Below are 22,406 nucleotides of genomic sequence, written 5' to 3'. Positions count from 1 at the left end.
TATGTCAGTCTCATGTGATTTGCCCAATTGAAGCTGTTTATCATTGTATACGGCATATATCTTCATGTAGGTGTTTCCTAAGATGCTCTATCTATATGATAGGATGTAAATGATGATTTTAATGCATAGACTAACCTTTGACCTCTAGTTTGCAGTCCACCTGAGCCTCTCCAAGGTCATTGACTGCCTTGCAGGTGTACACACCTCCGTCAAATGGGCTGGGCTTGCGGATCTCGAGCGTACACACGCCCTGGTTGCTGAACATGCGGTAACGTGGGTCGTCTATAATGGTAATCTTGTTTTTCATCCAGATCACCTTAGGCTGAGTAGAGTAATGGAGAGTAAATGAAACAACACCAAAAATAAAACAACAATGTGCTGATATATAAAGTACATATACTTTATACAATACTTAATATATATATATATATATATATATATATATATATATATATATATATATATATATACTTATATATACATAGGGACATGAATCAGGCCTAATTCAAACCCCTGTCCCTGTGAGCACAACTACTATAACATGTCAGAAGCATGTGCACTATCCACTGTGCCATGGTTCTGATGAGTACTAAGCTTTTGACAGTAAGAGAATGTGATCCAGTGTTTGTGGTCAAAGATTATGACTAACAGGTGCTATTGAGCCCACTGGGGTACTCGCAGGTCAGGCCACAAAGAACTAACTACAGGTGTAAAGCCATGAGCACATGGTTGGTGACCAGCACAATAAAAGACTTTCTTAGAACTTAAAAGAGAGAGAGAGAGAGAGAGAGAATAGGAAAGAACTGGAGGCAGCAGCAGAGCCTTGTCTGGGTGAGGGGTCAATAGTTTTTAAAGGACTAATGACACCTGTGTGGCTTTTTCAATGTACGTCATTTTTTTTACTCTTTGTATATTATGAATGTTTGTTTCTGTACTTTAGGTCCCTTGCAAGTAGATTTGGTGAATCACCTACCCTAGGGTTGGCACGCACGCTGCAGTTGAGGGTGGCATTGTACCCAGCGATGGCAGAGGTGTTGATGAGTGGCTGAGTGAAACTGGGTGGCTCTGAGAAGTCACGGTCATTGTATTCAGGGTTCTTCAGGTGCAAGCCTGATCGAGAATGAGAGGAAAAGGAGGAGGAGGAAGAGTGAGAGGGGAAGGGGTGGGGAGAGTGGGACTGTGCATGATACAAGCCGAAAGCTGTATCATGGGGAAATATCCCTTATGTGATGAGGAAGAAACAACATTTCTCATCAGCATTGGTGAAGCTTGACTCACACCGAATGGGCTGTATTACAGAAACAGCCTAACAATCCTACAATCCTATCTTATCTGTTGAGTAACCATAGTGATTTCAGGATCTCAAAATGTACATCTCTACTCTGTAGGTCCATACATTGCAAGTGAGTTTTTACCAAAATGTGAAGCTCCATAAAGCAGCCAAAAATAAAATCCATACCACTCCAGTGGTTTAATCCATGTCTTCAGAAGCAATTTGATAGGTGTGGGTGAGAAATAGATACATATTTTGGTCCTTTTACTACTGTAAATGTTCCTCCCTGCCCAGTAGATGCAAAATGCGCTAAGAATGTGAAACACCAAAAACAAAAGAAGTGAAAGTGATGATTTATAGCCAAAAAAGCTTAAAAATGTCTCACTTACACATGTATCTGTTTCTCACTTACACATATCATATCACTTCTTAAAATATGGATTTAACCACTGGAGTCATATGGATGACTCTTTTTTTGCTGCCTTTATATGCTTTTTGGACCTTTAAATGTCTGGGCATCATTCATTTGCATTGTATGGACCTACAAAGCTGAGATATTCTTCTAAAAATCTTTGTTTGTGTTCTGCAAGTGCAGCAAGTCAACCACTTGACAGGACTTGACTTGAGCAGAAGAAAGAAAGTCTTACAAATATGGGATGCCATGAGGGTAAATTATGAGAATTTTCATTTTTGGGTGAACTATCCCATTAAGAAAGAATATTCTGTAATATAGCCCCTGTTAAAGATATAATCTGCAATTATGAAGAACCGGTCACTGTCACCACATAAAGTTATGTCTTATAGGCAAATCCAGGTGTTTGTAGCATACAGACAGAGTCAATTTAGATGTAGAAGGGAGAGTCATTATACTGCAGTCTTGCTTAAGCTGCTTAAACTAACATATTGCAGATAACACCTTTAACATTGAATTAAAGCTATTGAAGCTCCTTTCATACAAAATTCAGTCCTGCTCCAACACCAAAACTTTGACGGTTCAGGTGTATTTCGTTGGGTCTTATATCTGATGCAAAGTAGCCCTGCGTACCAATATACATATTTTCTGTCCTAAATATTAAGCATGATTGGGATAGTGCATCCCAAATCATACAATGTTGAAAATATTATATAAAAGTTTTCCAGATGGTCTTATATTTCTGATGGTTTTGGAAGTGTGCATTTTTTCTGCATGCGTTTTAGATTATATTCCCCTCAACCCTTTATATGATGAAAAAGGAATTTGTGATGGTTCACTTGACTTTTTATAGACAATTGTTGTAAAATTTTTTGAACGAATTATACTCCCATAAGTAAAGTAATACATTTTATGAAAATTATTGTAGCTACAGTAGATAATTGCACTTATATGGAAATGCAACAGGGACTGTGGCATCAGGATGCATTGACACAATGAAAGGCATGTTCTAATACTGGCATACTGTCTTGTTAAATACTCAAAATGATGTACATTCCTATCACTAGTGAAGAACATCCTTTTAGTGCATATTGTAAGTGTGCAAATTGGGATGCAGCCTTAATCTCAAGTTTAACCTTGCGACACAACTCTCAAATGCCCTGCAGGTAAATGAGGACAGAATAAGATTTAAATCCCCTAAAATCCAGACAAAATTAGTGTTAAAAGAAATACAAGACACAACACTGATTAGTAATAATTCTTGCATCAGCCCTTAGGTTCCAAAGTTGTGAATGCCTCTGCAATGAAGATCAATTTCACTTCAGCCAGTCCTATATTACTACTTAAAAGCAAATTTGCTGGTTTAAAGGTGCAATCAAATAAGTTTTTTTGTTCATGTTGTTTTGGAATTACACTGACAACTAGGGGCATGGCTACAGCATCAGTCAAATGCAATAGTTTTCAATAAAAGCTGCAATTGTAGAAAATCACTAGTCAGACATGATTCATTTTATACATCAGTGAAAGTATCCAAATAACAGGGTGGTTACTGAGATTAAGCCAGTGGTATATAGCTGGTCATGTGATGCTAACATGGCTGCCCCCATGAGGAGCCCCCTCCATGTTGAATAAAACAGCTTTTATTTGTTACTGATATGACTGTCATGTGAGTCATGTGAGCCATCATGATTATATACAAATGTTTCAATATGGCAAACTTTTAATGCGTGCACCTTTAATTTTCTTTATTTTTATTTTTTTTTATAAAACTACCCTTTGAAAACCCAAATTAATTTAAAGGGATAGTTCACAAAAACGAAAATTCTGTCATCATTTACTCACTCTTACATTGTATGAATTTCTTGCACTGAAAGTGAATGGTGACTGTGGCTAACATGCTGCCTAACATTTCTTATTGTGATCCACAGAAGAAAGACAGTTATATGGCTTTGGAACAACATGAGGGTGCGTAAATGATGACAGAATTTTTATTGTTGGTTGAACTGTCACTTTAAGCCAGTAGTTAAGTTACAAATTAAACAAACAATGCATTAAAAGCAGTGGAGCAGAGCTGAGCCTTACCTTCCTTTACGATGAGAGCACTGTCTTTAGTGGCAGTGGCACTTTCACTCAAGCCCACCATGTTCTCTGAATAGATCCTGAAGTAATACTCATTACCCACCACCAGATCTGAGATTGTGATGCAGGTGCGATGGTAATGCTCCACACATGTGTACCACTCCTGTGCCACACACATGCTAGTCAGTAAATCTTTTTGCTTTCTATACTTCAAACATGAAAGATTATAAACTGTGTATATTACCATGCATAATATAGTTAGGCATTTTGCGAATATATTAAAAGTTTTCCATTAAAACGTTGTGAAGATCATTGTATGTCAAATTCCAATGTTAAATATAAATATCAGAGAAGTACAGTCAAGAGACAACAGAGATGATCTTCAGACCATAGTCTTTTTGTCAGCTTTCTGGATGGTGTAGCCTGTTATGGTTGCATTGCCATTGTCCTTCGGCGGGCTCCAGTCCAATGCTACGTTATTGCCCCAGACCTCTTCGATCTTTACAGCCTGTGGTGGGCCTGGAAGGTCTGGTGCAGATGAAACAAGAGAGATGGTCAAAAAGTGCTCAACACTGCTGTCACGTAAACATCAGCAAACTAGAACAAAATTCTCTGATGTGTCATCAGAATAATATTAATTGAAATTTGAATAGTAAACAAAAACATTACTACAATCTTCATCATGAAAGGGAATGTGCTTTCAGGTGCCTGACTCATCATTTAATCGATGGCAGATTTGTGAACTAACCAACTATCTGTATGTCCAACATGGCTGTGTCGACGTGATTCTCCACCTGTACAGTCAGTTCATATTTCCCAGAATGCTTTCGCTCTGCTTTGCGAATGAAGATGATACTGTCGCACTCCGAGTTGCGAATGCTGATGGTTTGGTCAATAGGCTGACCCTCTTTCAACCAGGTGACCTTTGGTCTTGGTTTTCCCTAAAAAGAAAACAAAATGTTTTTTTGAGTATTTGAGTTGTGATCAATAGAATAACTGTATCAATTTGGAGTTGTTTTCATGATCTATGGGCTCACCATAAATGGCACAACAAGGTTTACAACTTCGTCAACTTTTCTAACGTACGTCTGCTTTAAATGTCGAGGTATGCGTATCTTAGGAGGCTCTGTGAAACACAAATAAGAGAGCATTTTTACAACCAAAACTGCCGCTTTAAGACCAAACACAAGACAGATTACTCTGATTTTGTCCTAAATGATCAGGTATGTGTTCATCAGCAATGCAAAGTTCACATTAACTCCATTATTTAAACGTGTTTTTTAAACCCCATGAAATCATTTCATGAGCAGGTTTCTGTCCTGTATTGACATATTTCCCATTCCTAAGGGCTTTCCCCACATTTCTTTTTAAATAGTTACATCACAGCCATGAACCATGATTGGCTACTTGCTAGTCAGTTGTAGATGGTATTCGTGGGAGGGACATTCTCATTCTAGAGAGCATTTGATTAGACAAAAATCTGTGTAGTACAAGATGAGTCATCAGTATTTTTGGTCCATTTTCCCCAAAGAGGAAGACAGTTAATTTTAAACATGTATGTCTGCTACACTAGCACATAGATGGCTTTTTTTTGTCTTTTTTTAAACATGGAATCAATGTTTATCAATATATATAGATCTAGTGGGGTCGGAGACATATAATAAAATATAATCTGCGTAAAGCAAAAGCTTATGCACAATACTTCCCTCCACCACCCCTGGAAAGTCACCTTCCTTTCTTATTGTGGCTCCTAATGGTTCTAGGGCAAGACAGAACAATTATGGGGAAAGAGCGCAACCCTGCCGGTGCCCCTATCCAGAGTAAAATAATCAGAAATTAATCAATTTGTTTGTACGGCCGCTACCGGGTGTCTATAAAGTAACTTAATCCATCCAATAAACGTATTCTCAAACCCGTACATTTCCAAAATCTTAAAAAGAGAATCCCATTCTACCATATCAAATGCCTTTTCAGGTCATCTGACATGGCAGCAACCAGAGTCTGATCATTTGCCACTGACAACATGATATTAATGAAATGCCTAATGTTATAAGAAGAGCTACGGTCTGAATAAACCCCACCTGATCTATATGTATAAGAGATGTCATAACTTTACTTAATCTATTAGCCAACATTTTTGACAATATTTTAACATCTAGCTGGATCAGGGAAATTGGATGGTAACTCTTATACTCGCTTGGATCTTTGTCCTTTTTCCACTGAGAGAATGGTATAAAAACACTCTCTCTACTTTATATATATCTTGCCAAAAGCTTCCTTACTTTGTCCACCGAATCAAAGTACGACTTTCTTTCCCCAAAAAGCTAAAACTCCATCTTCCGCGACAAAATAGTATTATATCTGTGTGTTATATGGATCAATTCTCTGAGGCTATCAGATGACATTCTCCACTTCAGCTCTGCCTTGGCACTTTTAATATTCCCTTCCAACTCCACGAGTTCTTGTGCTTTGGATTTTTTTATGAATTACACAACAGAAAATAATCTTTAAAACAAACTCCATCCAATAGGAGGCATAAGCACAAAGAATGTGCCGATTCATCCACAAACTGTCCCGAAGGAGTGTTATTCCACAAAACAACTCCAGCCACTAGGCGGAACAACACAAAAAGAAACAAAATAGACGCTCAGTTTCCTCGGACAGTCAAGTGAATTTTTAGCGAGTCAGGCATCAAGATATTCACACAAGGACTTACTCACTTCATTGACTACGTGCTGTGGGCATGTAAATAGTTTATGGCCATCCTTAGTATCTAATCTCAATTTGGCCGGGAACATCAGGGCAAAAGTGACCTTCCGTTGATGTAAGAGTTTCTTGCATTCCTTGAATTGATCACGTTTCTCTCTTGTCAAATTCACAAAGCCTGGGAACAAGAAAATGCTGTGGTCCTTCCTTTACTCCTCGCCTCGTGTAACACAAGATCTTTATTGGATGATCTCAGAAATTTGGGCTGTATTGATCGGGGCCAGTTTCCTCAGTGGATCTCCGAGCCGGAACTCTGTGAGCTCGCTCGATTTCCAGCTTATGGCCTGTTATGTCGAGCAGACTCGGGAAGAGCTCGTTTAGGAATTCCAAAAATTCGGGCATTGTTTCGCCGATTACAATTCTCAAGGTCTTCCTACTTTTCCCTAACACACTCCAAGTCCACCTTGGTTGCTAGCGGGTTACCAGCTAATTCCCTCTCCGATGACTCCAGATAATCTATCTGTATCTCGACGTCCCCCATAATTGTAACCAACTCAGTGAATTTCATCTCCGTGGCAGTGATTGATCGATGTATTACAAGTTAGCAATGACCATTGCCGTCATGTTTGACAGTTGACGCTGGATCACTTCCACCATATCGTCCTGTTGTTCAGGGGCTTTAGCTTGAGCACGTAAGTGTCTTTTAATGTCTCCAGAGCCCGAGGATTTTGAATAGCACAGTTATGAAACCGTGTGTATCCAATCTCACTGAATTATGACACGACAAGTATTAAATCTACAAAAGTGTGCAAAGCTCGCCTTTCACACTTCCACACCTCGATTGGCGCCATGTGACTCTCTGCAAATAGATGGCTTTAAAGCTAATAGACATGGACTAAAAACCACAAAACGCCAATATTGATTTCATGGGAATAGAAAAATTAAAGTGGCAGGTGGATCTTACCAATGACTTCTTTCACCAGTATTGAGTGTTGTGTAGTACGAGGTGAACTGGCTCCAGCAGCATTTATGGCCTTAACACGCACTAAGATCTTCTCCGCTGATGGCAGACCAGTTATGGTGTACTTTGTTTTTTCTGTCAGCTCTTTATTAGCCAGTATCCACTCATCAGCTATGAGATTGAATTAACACTTAAAAAATCAGTATAAAGCTTTTTCACATATATATTTTTATAATGAATATATACAGTATATATAGTCTTACTTCCTTCAATGCAGTATTCAACTTGGTATCCATCAAGTCCTGCTGCACCAATGGTGTCTGGAGGCCTCCACTTCATAGTTACTGTAGTATCTGTGACATCATCCACCACCAACATTGTGGGCTCACTGGTCACAGCTATTGAGTTAAAGAATCTTGTTATTATATATTTTATATTTTCTGTTATATACATATTTAACACTTTATAATTAGGTTGTATTCATTCAAATTTGTTAAGTACACTAATTAACATGAAATAACAATGAACAATACTTTTACAGCAGTTATAATTCATGGTTAATTTAAATATTAATGTTTACTAATAATTTGTTTTATTAAACGTTCAATTTTTGCTTGCTAACTAAAGCAACACAACTCTTGAACATTTCATTACAACTTGATTTCATTGTGTTCTATCCATTTCAGTTGGTTAAATGGAAGTGTACTTGATCCATTTGAGCAGGGACTACATGAATACTTTTTGTGGGGTTAATGTAGCATTGATTAAACTCGGCAGGGGATTTCAATTTCTCACCATGCTTTGCATTTGACACGATAGGGAGAGTAAATGTTAAAATGAAGTGTTGTTTTATGTGTTTTTTGCAAGATAAGTTTATTGGAGGATATACTGTATATTGTTTAATGTTTTGTTATGTTGAGATTTAGAAGAGTTTCAGTTATGTCAGATTTTTGGGGTTACCATTATGGTGAAGAGTGGAGCTTGAGCTAATGATGAGGACAGGTAAATGTCACACATGACTTTAATTGCTTGTCGTTCAGCAAATGCTGTGCTAACATAGTATAATTACTGAACTACATTCGGTGGTGCTTCCAACAGCATGTATTTAGCATGCTAACATTGACTTTTACTAGTTAGTACAAAAATAAATAAAAGAGATTTATTTTAGTTACATTGACACATCTAATTTTGTTGGGTTTAACCAATTCAACTTGGTTCTTTTTACACAGTGTACTTGTGTTGAGATTATATAGTAATATATTTTAAGTTAAGCAAACTCATTTCAAACATGTGGAACCACTGTCCACTTTTGAATCAAGTTCAGCCAAGTTGAGTGAAAGATTAAGTTTAAACATTTAAACCTTTGAAATGACGGCTATGTGCATCCACATACACCCACAGTCACACGTGAGAGTAGATCCCTTCTTTATCACCCTGGTATGTCATCAATTTCAAGAGCTCTTATAAGACTAGACTCTTCTATTCTAGCGTTACTCAACGTGTCTAAGCTGTGACTGAGGCAGAGAGTCTACCTAATCGCGTAACACTCTAATCCCCAGATGATCTGGCAGCCATTATAAAGACATACTCAGTATCTCCTAAATCTCAGGCCTGTCCTGTGGAGGTCACAGTCCGAATGTTTTGGATACTGATGTGAGCCCAGCAACACCTGTTGCCTACATGCCTGAAATGGAACATGTCTTTGTCTCACTTAAATTATCAAGCTGCGTGTTATTTTACATCATAGCGACAATGCTCATGACATAACTTATTTAAAGACACACAAAATCCCATTGACTCTTCTCTGGAGCCCTGGTAGTATAGATGATCTGTTAGTATACTCACCCAGGGGAATGAAAGGTTTGGAGGGTTCACTGGGTTTGGAGACGCCGATGGCATTAACAGCGAAGATTCGCACCTCATAGGGAACACCTTCAATCATCTTTTTGGGCTCAAATGTGGTCTCTTTACAAAGATCAAAATTCAGCCTCATCCACCGTGAGCTCTGTTTTTTCTTTCGCTCAATGAAGTATCCTGAGAAATATCAACAAATGTTATGTAATGCATTACATTACCCCCCCCCCCCCCCCAGGTAATTAGATTACAGAAATGTATTACTTTGTAATCAGATTACACCCAGCACTGATCAGTGGGAGATATGCAGTGAGATTAAAGTAAAATTCAAAAACGTTTGTCTACACATCATTTGATTAACTTAAAAATATAAGCTTCCATAGAACACATGAGGTCTATTTTTATGCACATGAAGTCAATTTACCAAGAATGGGGGAACCACCATCATAACGTGGAGGCTCCCATGTCATAGTGCACCAGTCCCCGCCCACATTAGGAACTAGAGGAGATTCGGGGGGATCTGGTATATCTAGAAGAAAACAAATTATAATGATAAGATTTACATGTCACCTGTCAAACCAACATTACAGGTGATGATCTCTCATTGGAGAATGTCTTACCCACAACTTTGAGTTTAATACTGGCTGTATCCTCTCCTGCCTCATTCTGAAGGACGATCTTATAGTTACCAGTGTCTTCTCTTTCTGTGACATCAATAGTGAGGCAGGTGTGGTCTGCAAATGTCTCAGCCCGAACTCGATTGCCTGTGTCTAGAATGACCTGAAACAACCCATGAACTTAGTTTTGTTCAGGTATAATTTTTTGAAATTTGAATATGCAACAAGTAACTTGATTACCCATATTACATTTTCTAAAGAAAATTGCATGTGTCTTAGCAAACACTACTAATAATTGATCTGCATCAATGACCTTCCGTTGAAGCAAATAGCTGTCAACAGACTGTGACTGCCTTATAACTTCTATTATTTTCTACTTTTTCTCTCCACTCACCCTTTCTCCCTTCATCCAAACCACTCTGGGTGCTGGTTCTCCACTGATGGGGATCTCCAAACGGAGTTTGTTTCCAGCTACAATGGTCACAGTGTTGTCCTGGACATTAAGTGCCTCTAAATGCACCTTGGGAGGATCTGCAGAGTTGATAAAAATGTTATTCCTTCAGTGTCAGAGTTAGCTATCATTAATGAATAATATAGAACTTGGAGGATCACCTTTTATATGTTGTATAAAATTGTTGCCTGGTCTATAATTAAATGTATATAGTACCATATTAATGCATTTACAAATTTGGCAAATCCATTAAAAATTATTTGTCATTTGCGACATACAGTTTTTTACCGTACATTACATTTAAATGCTATATTTTAACGTGGTAGGGACAATGCACCATTTAGCTGAACTTTAGCTTCTTAAAGGGACAGTTCACCCAAAAATAAAAATTCTCTCATCATTTCTCACCCTCATACCATCCCAGATGTGTATACATTTCTCTCATCTGCTGAACACAAACAAATATTTTTAGATGACTATCTCAGCTCTGTTTGTCCTCACAATACAAATTAATGGGTTCCAAAATTCTGAAGTTCCAAAAATCACATAAAGGCAGCATAAAAGTAATCCATATGACTCCAGTGGTTAAATCCATGTCTTCAGAACTGATATGATAGGTGTGGTTGTGAAAAAGATACATATTTAAGTCCTTCTTTACTATAAATCACCACTGTCAAATTCTTTTGTTTTTGCAATTTACATTCTTCATGCATATTGCAACCTACTGGGCAAGGAGGAAAATTTATAGTAAAAAATACTTAAATATTGATTTGTTTTTCACCCACACCTATCAAATCACTTCTGAATATATCAATTTAACCACTGGAGGGATATGAAGCTTTAAAATGTTCATACCATTCACTTGTATTGTGAGGACCTACAGAACTGAGATGAAAGAAAGTCATACACATCTGGGATGACATGAGGGTGAGCACATAATGAGAGAATGTTTGGGTGAACTAATCTTTTAACCTTTTATTGAGGTTACCTTAATAATGTATTCCTGTTTAATGCTTTATGTATGCTTTTCTGGGACTTTTAACACTATTAAAAGTAGGTCCCTAAGCTATCACAGCAATGTGGTAGAGTAAGACTGATTTCTGGTACCTATGACATGCACTTTGGCACTCAGTGTCTGCGAGTATCCCTCTGGAACAAAGGTGTAGTCACCAGCGTCATGAACGGTAGAGCTCTCAATGTCAAGGCTGTGACTCCTGCGTAAGTCAAAAATAAAACACAAATGAAAAGGAGAAATAGTGTGTGATGGGGCTTACGGTGCATTCAAATCATGTTGGAATGATCGTTTTTGCATACGTGCGTTAAGCGCACAGAGTCACCGTAATTATAAGTGGGAAACATCGAGCCCTGACTTTCTGAGTTGGGGACATGTTGATTTAAGAATCAATAATTGTAAGTGGTAATAATTCAGTATTACTTGAGGATTTTGACTGTGAAGTTAAGTTTGAATGCATCTTTTGTACTGTTAGTGAAGGATAATGATTAAACCAGGGCTGGACTGTAATCTGGAATACCCGGTGGGCCAACACACTTTTGGGCCAATCAGGGCACTGACTATCGGGAGAACTGAGCGGGCCGGTGTTTCGGCCACGTAATGTTCCCGATGGGCCGCAATAAGTTACAACGATCCGCCACGTAATGCAGAACGGACCACAAAACGGCGCCACGATATGCAGAACACCCCCCAACCATTATATGTGGTCCCACAAGAATGAAAAAATTGGTAGCTAAATTGGTAATTTAATTACAATTATTAATTACACACCTACAGCGTGGCTTTGCTCATCATTTTGTTGCATTGGTGCTAAAAAGCTATCTGCCTATGCTAGTATGTGAAAAAGAGGTCGGTGCTTTTCGACTAAAATCACACACATCACGTCATATTTGCGATTAACAACCTTGTAAGCACAAACTTTTCTATTAGTGCATATAGTCCAAGATGGTACAGAGAGATTGTGGCAGTGAAAACATTTGTGATGCACATATTTATAAAACATTTATGCATTGAGCCCATGAGCTGGTGTGATTGTGATTTATTGTGGTTTAATATTAGATGAACAGGTGTACAATACATGAGGGTTTTTGGTGGTAAGCTGGCTGAGTGGGCATACTTGGCTCTATGCAAAATGTTGATGTGGTCGTTAGGCTGGATCAGCTGGCCGTTCCTGTACCAGCGACCTGGGACATTCCCAGGGTAAATGTCACAGGACAACTTGAGTGGCTGACCCAACAAAACTGTCATGCTCTGTAGATCCTGCAGAATCTTTAGAGGCTTCACTGAATCGCCAGACAGTAAGAGACAACATAACAGGATGGGAAACAAGAGAAAAGGGCTTAAAAGAAATAAACAAGAGAGCTGGGAAGAAATGAAAAAAACATAATTGGGAGGCACTTAAAAAAATATAGCATACAGTCAACTTGAACGTGAGCTTGAGAGGTGCCCCCGGTGGCCATCAGGGAGTATGTGCCGGTGTCATCTTTTGAAGCGTCCTCAATTATCAGCCAGTGCTTGGTTCCCTCGGATTTCACACGGTACCGTGATCGCACACCTGTGGGGACCTCCACTCCGTTCTTCATCCTGGATTGGACAAACACCAAAAAGACAGGGTCAAATGTTTCTTACTGGTCTGTGAGGGGTGTAGTGAGGCATTTTGCTAAAACACTTCAAAATAACCACTTACCATTTGATCTTTGCCCCTTCCTCTGACACCTCACACTCCAGTTCAATTCTCTCATTCACTGTAGTTTTCACTGGCTCCAGCTGCTTCACTATGTTCACAGGCAGTTCTGCAGATGACCCAGAGAGAAACTATGATTACATCATTAAACAGGGACTGCTACATAACATAAGTTTAGCCATTTTTGTGCTAATTATTTTTGTATTTTCTTGTATTTACCTGTTGTAAATTCATTGTTATTCTAGTACAAGAGAACACCTGTGAGATAACTGATACCAAATTTCTGCAAACTTTTCATATTAAAGGTATAGTTTACACAAAAATACAAATTCTCTCATCATTTACCCACCCTCATGCCATACCAGATATATATGACTTTCTTTCCTCTGCTGAGCACACACAATGAACATTTAAGCTCTGTAGGTTCATACAAAGCAACTGAATGGTGACCAAAACTTTAAACTGCAAAACTCCAAAAAGCACATTTAGGCAGCATAAAATTAATCCATAAGTCTCCAGTGGTTAAATCCATGTCTTCAGAAGGGATGAAAAACAGATACATATTTAATTAAAAAAATTCAATAAATCTCCACTTTCACTTTCAAAATGTGAAGGAATGTGAATGTGAAAGTAAAATAGGACTTAAATATAGATCTGTTTCTCACCCACACCTATCATATCACTTCAGAAGACATGGATTAAACCACTGGAGTCTGGTCACCATTCACTTGCATTGTATGGACCAGCAGAGCTGAAATATTATTCTAAAAATCTTTGTTTGTGTTCTGCAGAAGAAAGAAAGTCATACACATCTGGGATGGTATGAGGGTGAGCAAATGATGAGAGAATTTTCAGTTTAGGGCTAACTTTCCCTTTAATCCTCTCACTGATCCTCATGTTATTCCGAACTTGTGTTACTTTCTTCTCTGGAACACCAAAGGAGAACTTTGGCAGAATGTTAGGAACTGACAGCCTCAGTCACCATTCACTTTTATCTTTTTTCCATACAATGAAAGTAAATGGTGACTGAGGCTAACATTCTGCCTAACATCTCCTTTTGTGTTCCACAGAAGAAAGTCAGTCATACATGTTTGGAACATGAGTGTGAGTAAATTGTAACAATTTTCATTTTTGGGTGAACTTTCTCTTTATGGGCTGGTTGGGGTAGACATACCTTTGACAAACAGTTCAGAGGTGCATTTCTCATCCCCTGCTGAAACTGAATATGCAGCATCATCATTTGTCTGACAGTTGTTAATAACCATTATCCTCTGAGTGCCTTTGTGTTCAAAGATATACCTGCACAGTGAATTCAGTAGTTAGTCAAATTTAACGTCCCAGAGTTAGATCTTACACTCTCGAATAAAGAGGTACAAAGCCGTCACTGGGGTGGTGTGGTACCCTTGTTTTGGATAGTGAAGTTAAAATGACTTCTAATATAATCAGTTATACTGTATATTGACAGAAATAGTGGAATCCACTTAAATTTGTCAATTTAACACATACAGATCACATAAAACCACCCAAACAGTTCCTACAGACTACAAACCCCAGCATGCATAAATTCGAATACACAAACATAAGCAGTCAGTTTTTTCACAGGAGGAGAGAAGTCACTCCTTTGGTTCAGATATACAGACTTACAGTCCTGATGGTGGGCTGACTTACTTCCTATTACTGTATGGTGAACAGAGGAGTCAGAACAGAGTCGGAGCACAGGATGAAGGAGGTGGAAGTGGATGTTATGGCAGAGAGGTGGAATCACCATTGCATAACAGACAGAAAAGATAGATAGACATCATGCCTAGATCAAACAAGGGCTAAAAGAGCTGTTAGTGTTATTGTTAGAGAGAGAGAGAGAGAGAGAGAGAGAGAGAAACCTCCAAAAAACAAGGAAATTGCAGACATTATTAATCATCATAAGCAACCAGAAAACTGCACTGACCACCCAAATGGCTTTAATTTAGATGCTTTGAATAAGAACTTAACATTTTTAATAGAAAATAGACAATATAGTTTTAAAAAAGAAAATCAGTTCTTATAGCTCTGCATCATTGTCCCCTACAATTATTCATTATTTAATAAGCAACAGCAATACTAATATCTATCTATCTATCTATCTATCTATCTATCTATCTATCTATCTATCTATCTATCTATCTATCTATCTATCTAGCTATATATATATATATACACAGTATATACTGTGTGTGTATTAATAATGCATTTAAATAACATTACACCAATTTTTGACTCAATATTATTTGTAATTTTATAATATTAATTTTAATGGACGATGAAGGTTTTATACTATAAAAATGCTTCTGTAGATCATAAGAGATATTTTACTGAAGAGTTTACTGTTAAAAAATCACATAGGCAGCTGTCACAGCTTTATTAAAGTCCTGTGAGGGCGGTGGTGCCATTTTCCTGTTGTTAATTACAAAGAACCATTATTGTCATTGTACACTACATTTAAAAATGTAGCTCAAGAGCTTCATATTGGCCTTCAAATACAAAGCATCCTTAAAACATTTCTGGAATTAATGGAATTCATGTTTAAGGAATGTCACGCATTTGTCTGGAATGAAATGATGATGGTTCACATGTATGTGTAGCGTTGCTGCACATAATAGAATAACATATGGGGTGTGCTTATTGATGGTAATTCTGGTATGAGCAAACGTGTGTCTGTTTATGTGTCGAAATGTAGTTCTGTAAAATAGCATATAAGAACAGGAAGTGACATACTTTGGGGTAGGACGGATCTCTTGTCCATTCTTGTACCATTTTAACTCCACAGTCGGGTCAGCGAGGTCCACCACTAACCGAATCTTCCCACCTTTGTCCACCTGATATGCAGGTTCCAATCTCTTAGCAAATGCTGCAGAGTAAAGTTAATGCAGATGAGTAAAAGTGATTCAAATGAATCAGATTAGTACTGAATCAAGTGCAATAGACATTCTCATTTTACAGTCTAAACTTTGTTAGTGTTTAGGATTTTTTATAAATTACAAAAAGGCAGAATATTTGAATTTAACAGAATAATTCACCCAGAAATCACACAGAAGTCATTATTTACTTTTTCTCTTACCACACACTAGCAATTTGTAGTGACCAGGGGTGGTCAAGCTCCAGAAAAGACAAAGAGCACCATAAAAGTTTTCCATATGATTCGTCAGATACATTCCAGTGTTGGGTGTCATCGGATTACAAAGTATTTAGTTACTGTAATCTATAATTACTTTTAGGCACCAAAAAGTAGTGTAACACATTATATTTTAAATTCTTGTAATCAGATTACAGTTATGGAATTTCAATGTAAGTAATTACTTTTAAATACTTTACTTGATTTACAAATATTTCTAATGTGTAATACAATTAAAATTTGAATTAATTTGTTCATATGTACATCTGTTTGCCTTTCTGTGAAAGATACAAATTGTGCGACAATCAACATGGAGAAAATAGACATTATTTTGAATTTGTTGAGCAGAGAATAAAAAAAGTTGTGTTTAAAAAAAGTTACTTAAAAGTAAAGTAATTAGTAATGTGATTATTTTTCCAATGAAGTTATCACTAAAGTAATCTGATTATGATTTGAGAGATGTAGTCATTTGTAGTGGATTACTTATTTAGTAACCAACCCAACACTGTTCTAAACACATTTAATCGCTTGAAGAACAGTCATTATTTATTAATAAACTTCACCTTCCCGTCTTTTTCTTACACAAAGCTATTGTAAGGCTTCAGAATATGTGGAATATAACACAAGTTGTGCTTTTTGGTTGGTTTTTTGTCCTTTTTGGAGCTTGACATGGCAAGAGCTGCACAATGATTCTTTAAAAATGTAACAAAATAACAGCATACAGGCTTGAAATGACATGAGGCTGAGTAAATAATGGAACATTTTTCATTTTTGTGTTAAATGTTTCTTTAAATGATGGTACATTATCATACAATATCACATCTAATTGAGATTTAAGAAGCACCTTCACTCTTCTTCTCTTCCTTTTTGGTTTTCTTGAGTCTTTTCAGCAGGCCTCTGAGATCCGTAATGCCATACATAAAAGCAATCTTCTCATATTCATCTGGTCGAGCGTTTTTCAAAATCTCCCACACATCCACTTCGGGAGTTTCTTCTTGCTTGTGCTCCCTGACACCACAGAGCAGTAATACAGTGTGAGGTCAAAGGTCATTGCTAGGGCTCTCTCAACATGTAGTGAGGAACCAGATTGCTGCAGTACCTAGGGATGTTTACTGGCTTAAATATATGAAGCTGATGACAACCTGATGGCTTCTTCCATTTATCTTCTTACTTTCTAGTTCCTCAAGACATGTCAAACAAAGAGATGGGCTGAAAAACCTGCCTGTGTCTTTGTATGTCAATGGTAATATATTACAGGGAGAAATTCCTCATCCAATTTTTTGCTACAGGGCGGGTAGGATCATATGATAAGGGAAGGGACACACTGTGTTTATGACAGGGTGGATAGTTGGGGACATACAGGTTTGTTATAAATGTATTTATATTATAAAACGTATCTTCTTGGAATTTAGTGAGAAGCTACTACATTTGTTTTGCTTTAAGCATGGAAAGGATATTATCAGTGACAAGGGAAAATATTATCTTCAGGTTATCATGTTGTAACATATGAACAGGGTTCATAATGGAAGTTCAATGCAAAACAAATACTAATACCATGAATATACTCCTAAACCCATCTCTTTGCAGAAGTCATTTGGCAAGTAGTTGTTGTATTTATTATTAGTGAGAGGTCAGGTGTTATAAGGAGTGAATAGCGTTGTTATAACACAATTGTTACACATGATCAGGGTGTGAGATGTTACATTAGTCATAATCAGCTTTTGTCATTCAGCACCTTTCTTAAACAGACATTACCCTGAATGTCTGAATGCTTGGATATAGAAAGAGCAACATTATTATTTACATGTTTTTAATGTGTGTTTCACGTCTGTAGTGGTTCAAGCAGGTATTAAGAACACAGTTGTGTGGTTCTTGTTTTCTTGAAATCAGATCAAGATCACAAAAGTAGCGATAACACTATTTCACAGCTTCATGTAATGGTCCACCAACTGATCGTAAATGAGTGGAAAATTGTGCTGTTTCCATCATTTCTAAGCATTGCTGAAACATTTATGAATGCTGTCTTTAAATAAAGTGTTACCAGACTACAGTAGGCCAACACTCTTGCTTACAGCTCCTATTCAGTTCATGCTTGGAATACTACAGGATTATAATACTTACCAGTGGTAAGGTCTAATGGTTTAATTACCTACGGTACTAACCTGCTGTTTCTGAATATGTGGGGAAGAAAAAGAGACAAGCCAAAATAATGTTCCAGTTTTTGGTCTGTTATGCAGGGGTTTACCTGTGTACTATATACCTAAGAAGAGCACTAAAGAAACACTAAAGAAAAACCTCACAAGAGATAAAGAGGAAAAAAAGAACCAAAACTCAAAAACGAAGTTGTTGTAAAAGATGATAACAAATGTTCAGTTCAGACTGCGGTGTGTCATTTGTTATGTTGGCAAAAAAATGTTTGATGTATTTGTAATAATCATTATTTGTTGTCCACATCACATACTATAAAAGTGAGAAGACACTTGAGGCATCATTTGGGGTTCCTAAAATATTGTATTGTGTACTTAAGGAACTTCAATGTACAGTATAAGTGACTTATTTAATAATTCCTTTATGATGGTGTTACTAGAAGACAAACTTTGGAGCTCTTGGAGACACTTTCTTTCTTGGAGAAAGTTCTTTTGTGTTAGTTCCTAGAATTGTGTTAAATAGGACTTTCATGTAACCTAATGTTTTCAGGTTGATTCAGTCATGATAAATAACATTTTGACCAGTTATTTTCTGATGTTGCCATATGAAGCTAATTTCTTAGGTTACCAGACAAAACAAGTGTGGTGCCCCAGGTATCTTTTAATTGTTACAGTCTAGGATAACTAAATATTTTTAATGGTGTGTTTAAGGGAGAGTGAACACTTGTTTTTTGTATGTGATGCCACAATGAATGCATGAATGATATGAAGAAATATGAATTTAAAGAGTGTAAAAAGATACTGTTGGATTTTAACAACAGTGTAAAAGAATAAAGAAAAAGACACACCTTTCGAGGCTTAAGACAAAATGGATAGAAGAAAAAAAAAAACAAGAAAGAATTGGCCTCTTGGGGACCAGACTGGAGTTCTCACCTATGTTTGAGAAGCGCACTAAAGTCAAGCTCGCCTGCATCGTCTTGGCCTTCACTGCTGTTGTTAACAAGAGCAGATTAATGGACAATTAATCAGAAACAATCACAAGCATCAGATTCAAACAATGCAAAAAGAACAACGCAAAAGCCTGCAATCTCTGTATTAGTTCCAGACCAATGCAGGATTGAGGTCTACACAAAAAAACCTTTCGCTTTGCGGCCAAGAGCAACAGCACTGGCTTTGGGCGAATCGATTTCTGATCCTAATGGTCTCATGACTGATTCACCCAATGTTGCTGCAATGTTGCTGTGCAGGTACTTTGGGAGAGCAGTATGAACCTGGATTGTTTGCGTTGCTTTCTGATACATTGTTGGGTTGAATGTTCCCAGTGCAAGCGTTGGCCTTTAAACTGATTTGAACACTTTTGAACACATTGGTTTGATTGGTTTGTTGTTTGGTTGACAGGTAAATATCTTGGTAGTTAATCCAGCTCTTCATCAAAGCATGTATATACATCGATTTGTTGAGGATTGCTAGTATAGAAGTCCTGTTTAAATCAATTAAAAATTAACAGAGAATATCTGTTTTCTCCCAAATTTGGAATGCCCAATTCCCAGTGCGCTCTAAGTCCTCGTGGTGGCATAGTGACTCAGCTCAATCCGGGTAGCGGAGGACGAATCTCAGTTGCCTCCGCCTCTGAGACCGTCAATCTTTGCATTTTATGACGTGGCTTGTTCAGGCTGTTACAACAGAGACAAAGCGTGTGTGGAGGCTTCACGCTATTCTCCGCGGCATCCACGCACAACTCACCACGTGCTCCACCGAGAGCGAACCTCATTATGGCAACCACGAGGAGGTTATCCCATGTGACTCTACCTTCCCTACCAACCGAGCTAATTTGGTTGCTTAGGAGACCTGGCTGGAGTCACTCAGCACACCCTGGATTCGAACTCGCGACTCCAAGGGTGGTAGTCAGCATCTTTACCGCTTCCCAGGCCCCCCATAACAGAGAATATCTTAAACTTTTGTCACTATTATGCAGCATTTATCCAGGCAATGAATATTTAATGATTTTCAAAATCAGGTGGGATTTAATTGCGTTTTATAAAGAATAATATAATCCATCCATCCATCCATCCATCCATCCATCCATCCATCGTCAACCGCTTATCCTGTGTACAGGGTCGCGGAGAATAATATAATAAGTGCTAATTTTTTATTATATTACATAAAGTTTGAAAAAGTTAATGAATTAATTTGTTTTTACAAATATAGAATTTAGAAATGCCATAATAACAGTAAGTAAAAAGTAATAAATTGTATATATAATAAGTAAATATAATGTTGTATAATGATGATTTTGGAGCAGTTTTCCATCCATTTCTCTTACAAAAGTTCATTTTACTGGAAATACGGCCCTTCTTTACCTTCTTTTGAAAGCTGAGCGAATATCAATGCTCTGAGAAACCTCTGGAATTTCTAGAAAACAGAAATAGGAGGAATAGGAATGAAGGGACTAAAATGAAAGAGAGAATACCCTGTCTTCAATTAAGTAGTTGTGTTGAAACAGAAAACAAACCTTTGACCTCCAGGTCAAAAGAGCAGCTATCAAATTTGTCTTTGTAGGTGACCTCACATCTGTAATTCCCAGCATAATTGTCCTTTGCCTTGATGATGTGCATCTCAAAGGTGTGTATCTATAGTAATGAGAAAAATGATGTCAGAATAACAATAGGAAGGTTACACGAATGGCAGCGCAACATTTTTTGAGTAAAAGGCATCACCTTCGTAAAGCGATCAAAAGACTCTTTTAGCTGCAGGTGTTTCCCAGTCTTGCTAGCCAGATCCATCCACTTGCCCTTAAACCACTTAATGGTCGGTTTACGAAGCAAGTCTTTGGCCTCCACCTTAGCAACGAAGGTGATGTCACCACCTTTATAATAAATAAAACATTTGACTTGGGACTGCATATATTTTTGTTGTATGTATGTTCTGAGTTAACTTAAAGAATAAATAGAGACCTTTAAAACCAAAGTGTTTGTGGAAAAAAGTCACCATATGGAAAGTTATTTTTCTCACATTGAAAAGAAAAGTGTTAAAGGGATAGTTCACCCAAAAATGAACATTCGCTCATCATTTACTCACCCTCATGCCATCCCAGATGTGAATGACTTTCTTTCTGCTGAACACCTTGATTTTTCAAGGTATATTTCAGCTCTGTTGGTCCATACAATGCAAGTGAATGGTGACCAGAACTTTGAAACTCCAAATAGCACATAAAGGCAGCAGAAAAGTAATTCATAAGACTCCAGTAGTTATATCATATCTCCAGAAGTGATATGATATGTGTGGGTGTGAAATAGATCCATATTTAAGTAATTTTGTACTATAAATTCTCCTCCCTGCTCAGTAGGTGGTGATATGCACGAAGAATGCAAATTGTCAAAACACAAGAAGAAGAATGTGAATGTGAAACAGGAGATTGATAGTAAAAAAGGACTTAAATATTGATCTGTTCCTCAACCACACCTATTATATCCTTTCTGAAGGTTTAGATTTAACCACTGGAGTCGTATGGATTACTTTTATCCTGCCGTTTGTGCTGTTTGGAGCTTCAATGTTCTGGTCACCATTCAATTGTATTGTATGGACCTACAGAGCTGAGATATTCTTCTAAAAATATTTGTTTGTGTTCAGCAGAATTAAATTCATAAACATCTGGGATAGCATAAGGGTGAGAAAATAATGAGAGAATGTTCCTTTTTTGGTGAACTATCCCTTTAACCTGAAATTATTATTGATCTAGATTTAACTCTAAATTTAAGCACAATTTTAGGTTACCAGACATAACCTTCCAGATTCAGTAAATACAGGGAGCTACAAGAATTACAGACCACAATAATACAGTAATAACATCAGATACATCTACTGACCTACAGTGATGGAGCCACTCTGCGGCTTTTCAATCAACAGAGTTGAGAGGGGCGGACTGTCCATCTGCTTGTCAATATCCTCAGGAGACTGCCCATCCCCCAGTGACCACACTGACCAATTAGAAGAAAGAATCAACCTGTTTATCAAATTCTTACGTTTGGTAACTTTATAATAACTTTCATTAACAAAATATAC

The 22,406-nt window shown here is 37.5% G+C and overlaps 1 protein-coding gene across 1 annotated transcript in view; it reads right to left on the bottom strand.

Moving 5' to 3' along the window:
- Positions 1–22,406, bottom strand: part of mybpc1 (myosin binding protein C1) — a 45,882-nt gene that overhangs the window by 4,726 nt on the left and 18,750 nt on the right. The window contains 25 exon segments of the mRNA XM_052118730.1: positions 136–322; positions 974–1,110; positions 3,768–3,927; positions 4,153–4,292; positions 4,513–4,705; positions 4,802–4,890; positions 7,435–7,602; positions 7,695–7,829; positions 9,277–9,465; positions 9,710–9,814; positions 9,906–10,065; positions 10,297–10,433; positions 11,461–11,567; positions 12,483–12,648; positions 12,783–12,949; positions 13,053–13,158; positions 14,224–14,348; positions 15,801–15,933; positions 17,042–17,205; positions 18,360–18,368; positions 19,278–19,334; positions 20,705–20,756; positions 20,857–20,974; positions 21,062–21,210; positions 22,211–22,321. Of these exon segments, the coding sequence (XP_051974690.1) occupies positions 136–322; positions 974–1,110; positions 3,768–3,927; positions 4,153–4,292; positions 4,513–4,705; positions 4,802–4,890; positions 7,435–7,602; positions 7,695–7,829; positions 9,277–9,465; positions 9,710–9,814; positions 9,906–10,065; positions 10,297–10,433; positions 11,461–11,567; positions 12,483–12,648; positions 12,783–12,949; positions 13,053–13,158; positions 14,224–14,348; positions 15,801–15,933; positions 17,042–17,205; positions 18,360–18,368; positions 19,278–19,334; positions 20,705–20,756; positions 20,857–20,974; positions 21,062–21,210; positions 22,211–22,321 (3,264 nt within the window).

The sequence above is a fragment of the Xyrauchen texanus genome, chromosome 45 (assembly GCF_025860055.1).
Source record: "Xyrauchen texanus isolate HMW12.3.18 chromosome 45, RBS_HiC_50CHRs, whole genome shotgun sequence".
Classification (NCBI taxonomy): domain Eukaryota; kingdom Metazoa; phylum Chordata; class Actinopteri; order Cypriniformes; family Catostomidae; genus Xyrauchen; species Xyrauchen texanus.
This window is presented reverse-complemented; position numbering and strand designations above follow the sequence as displayed.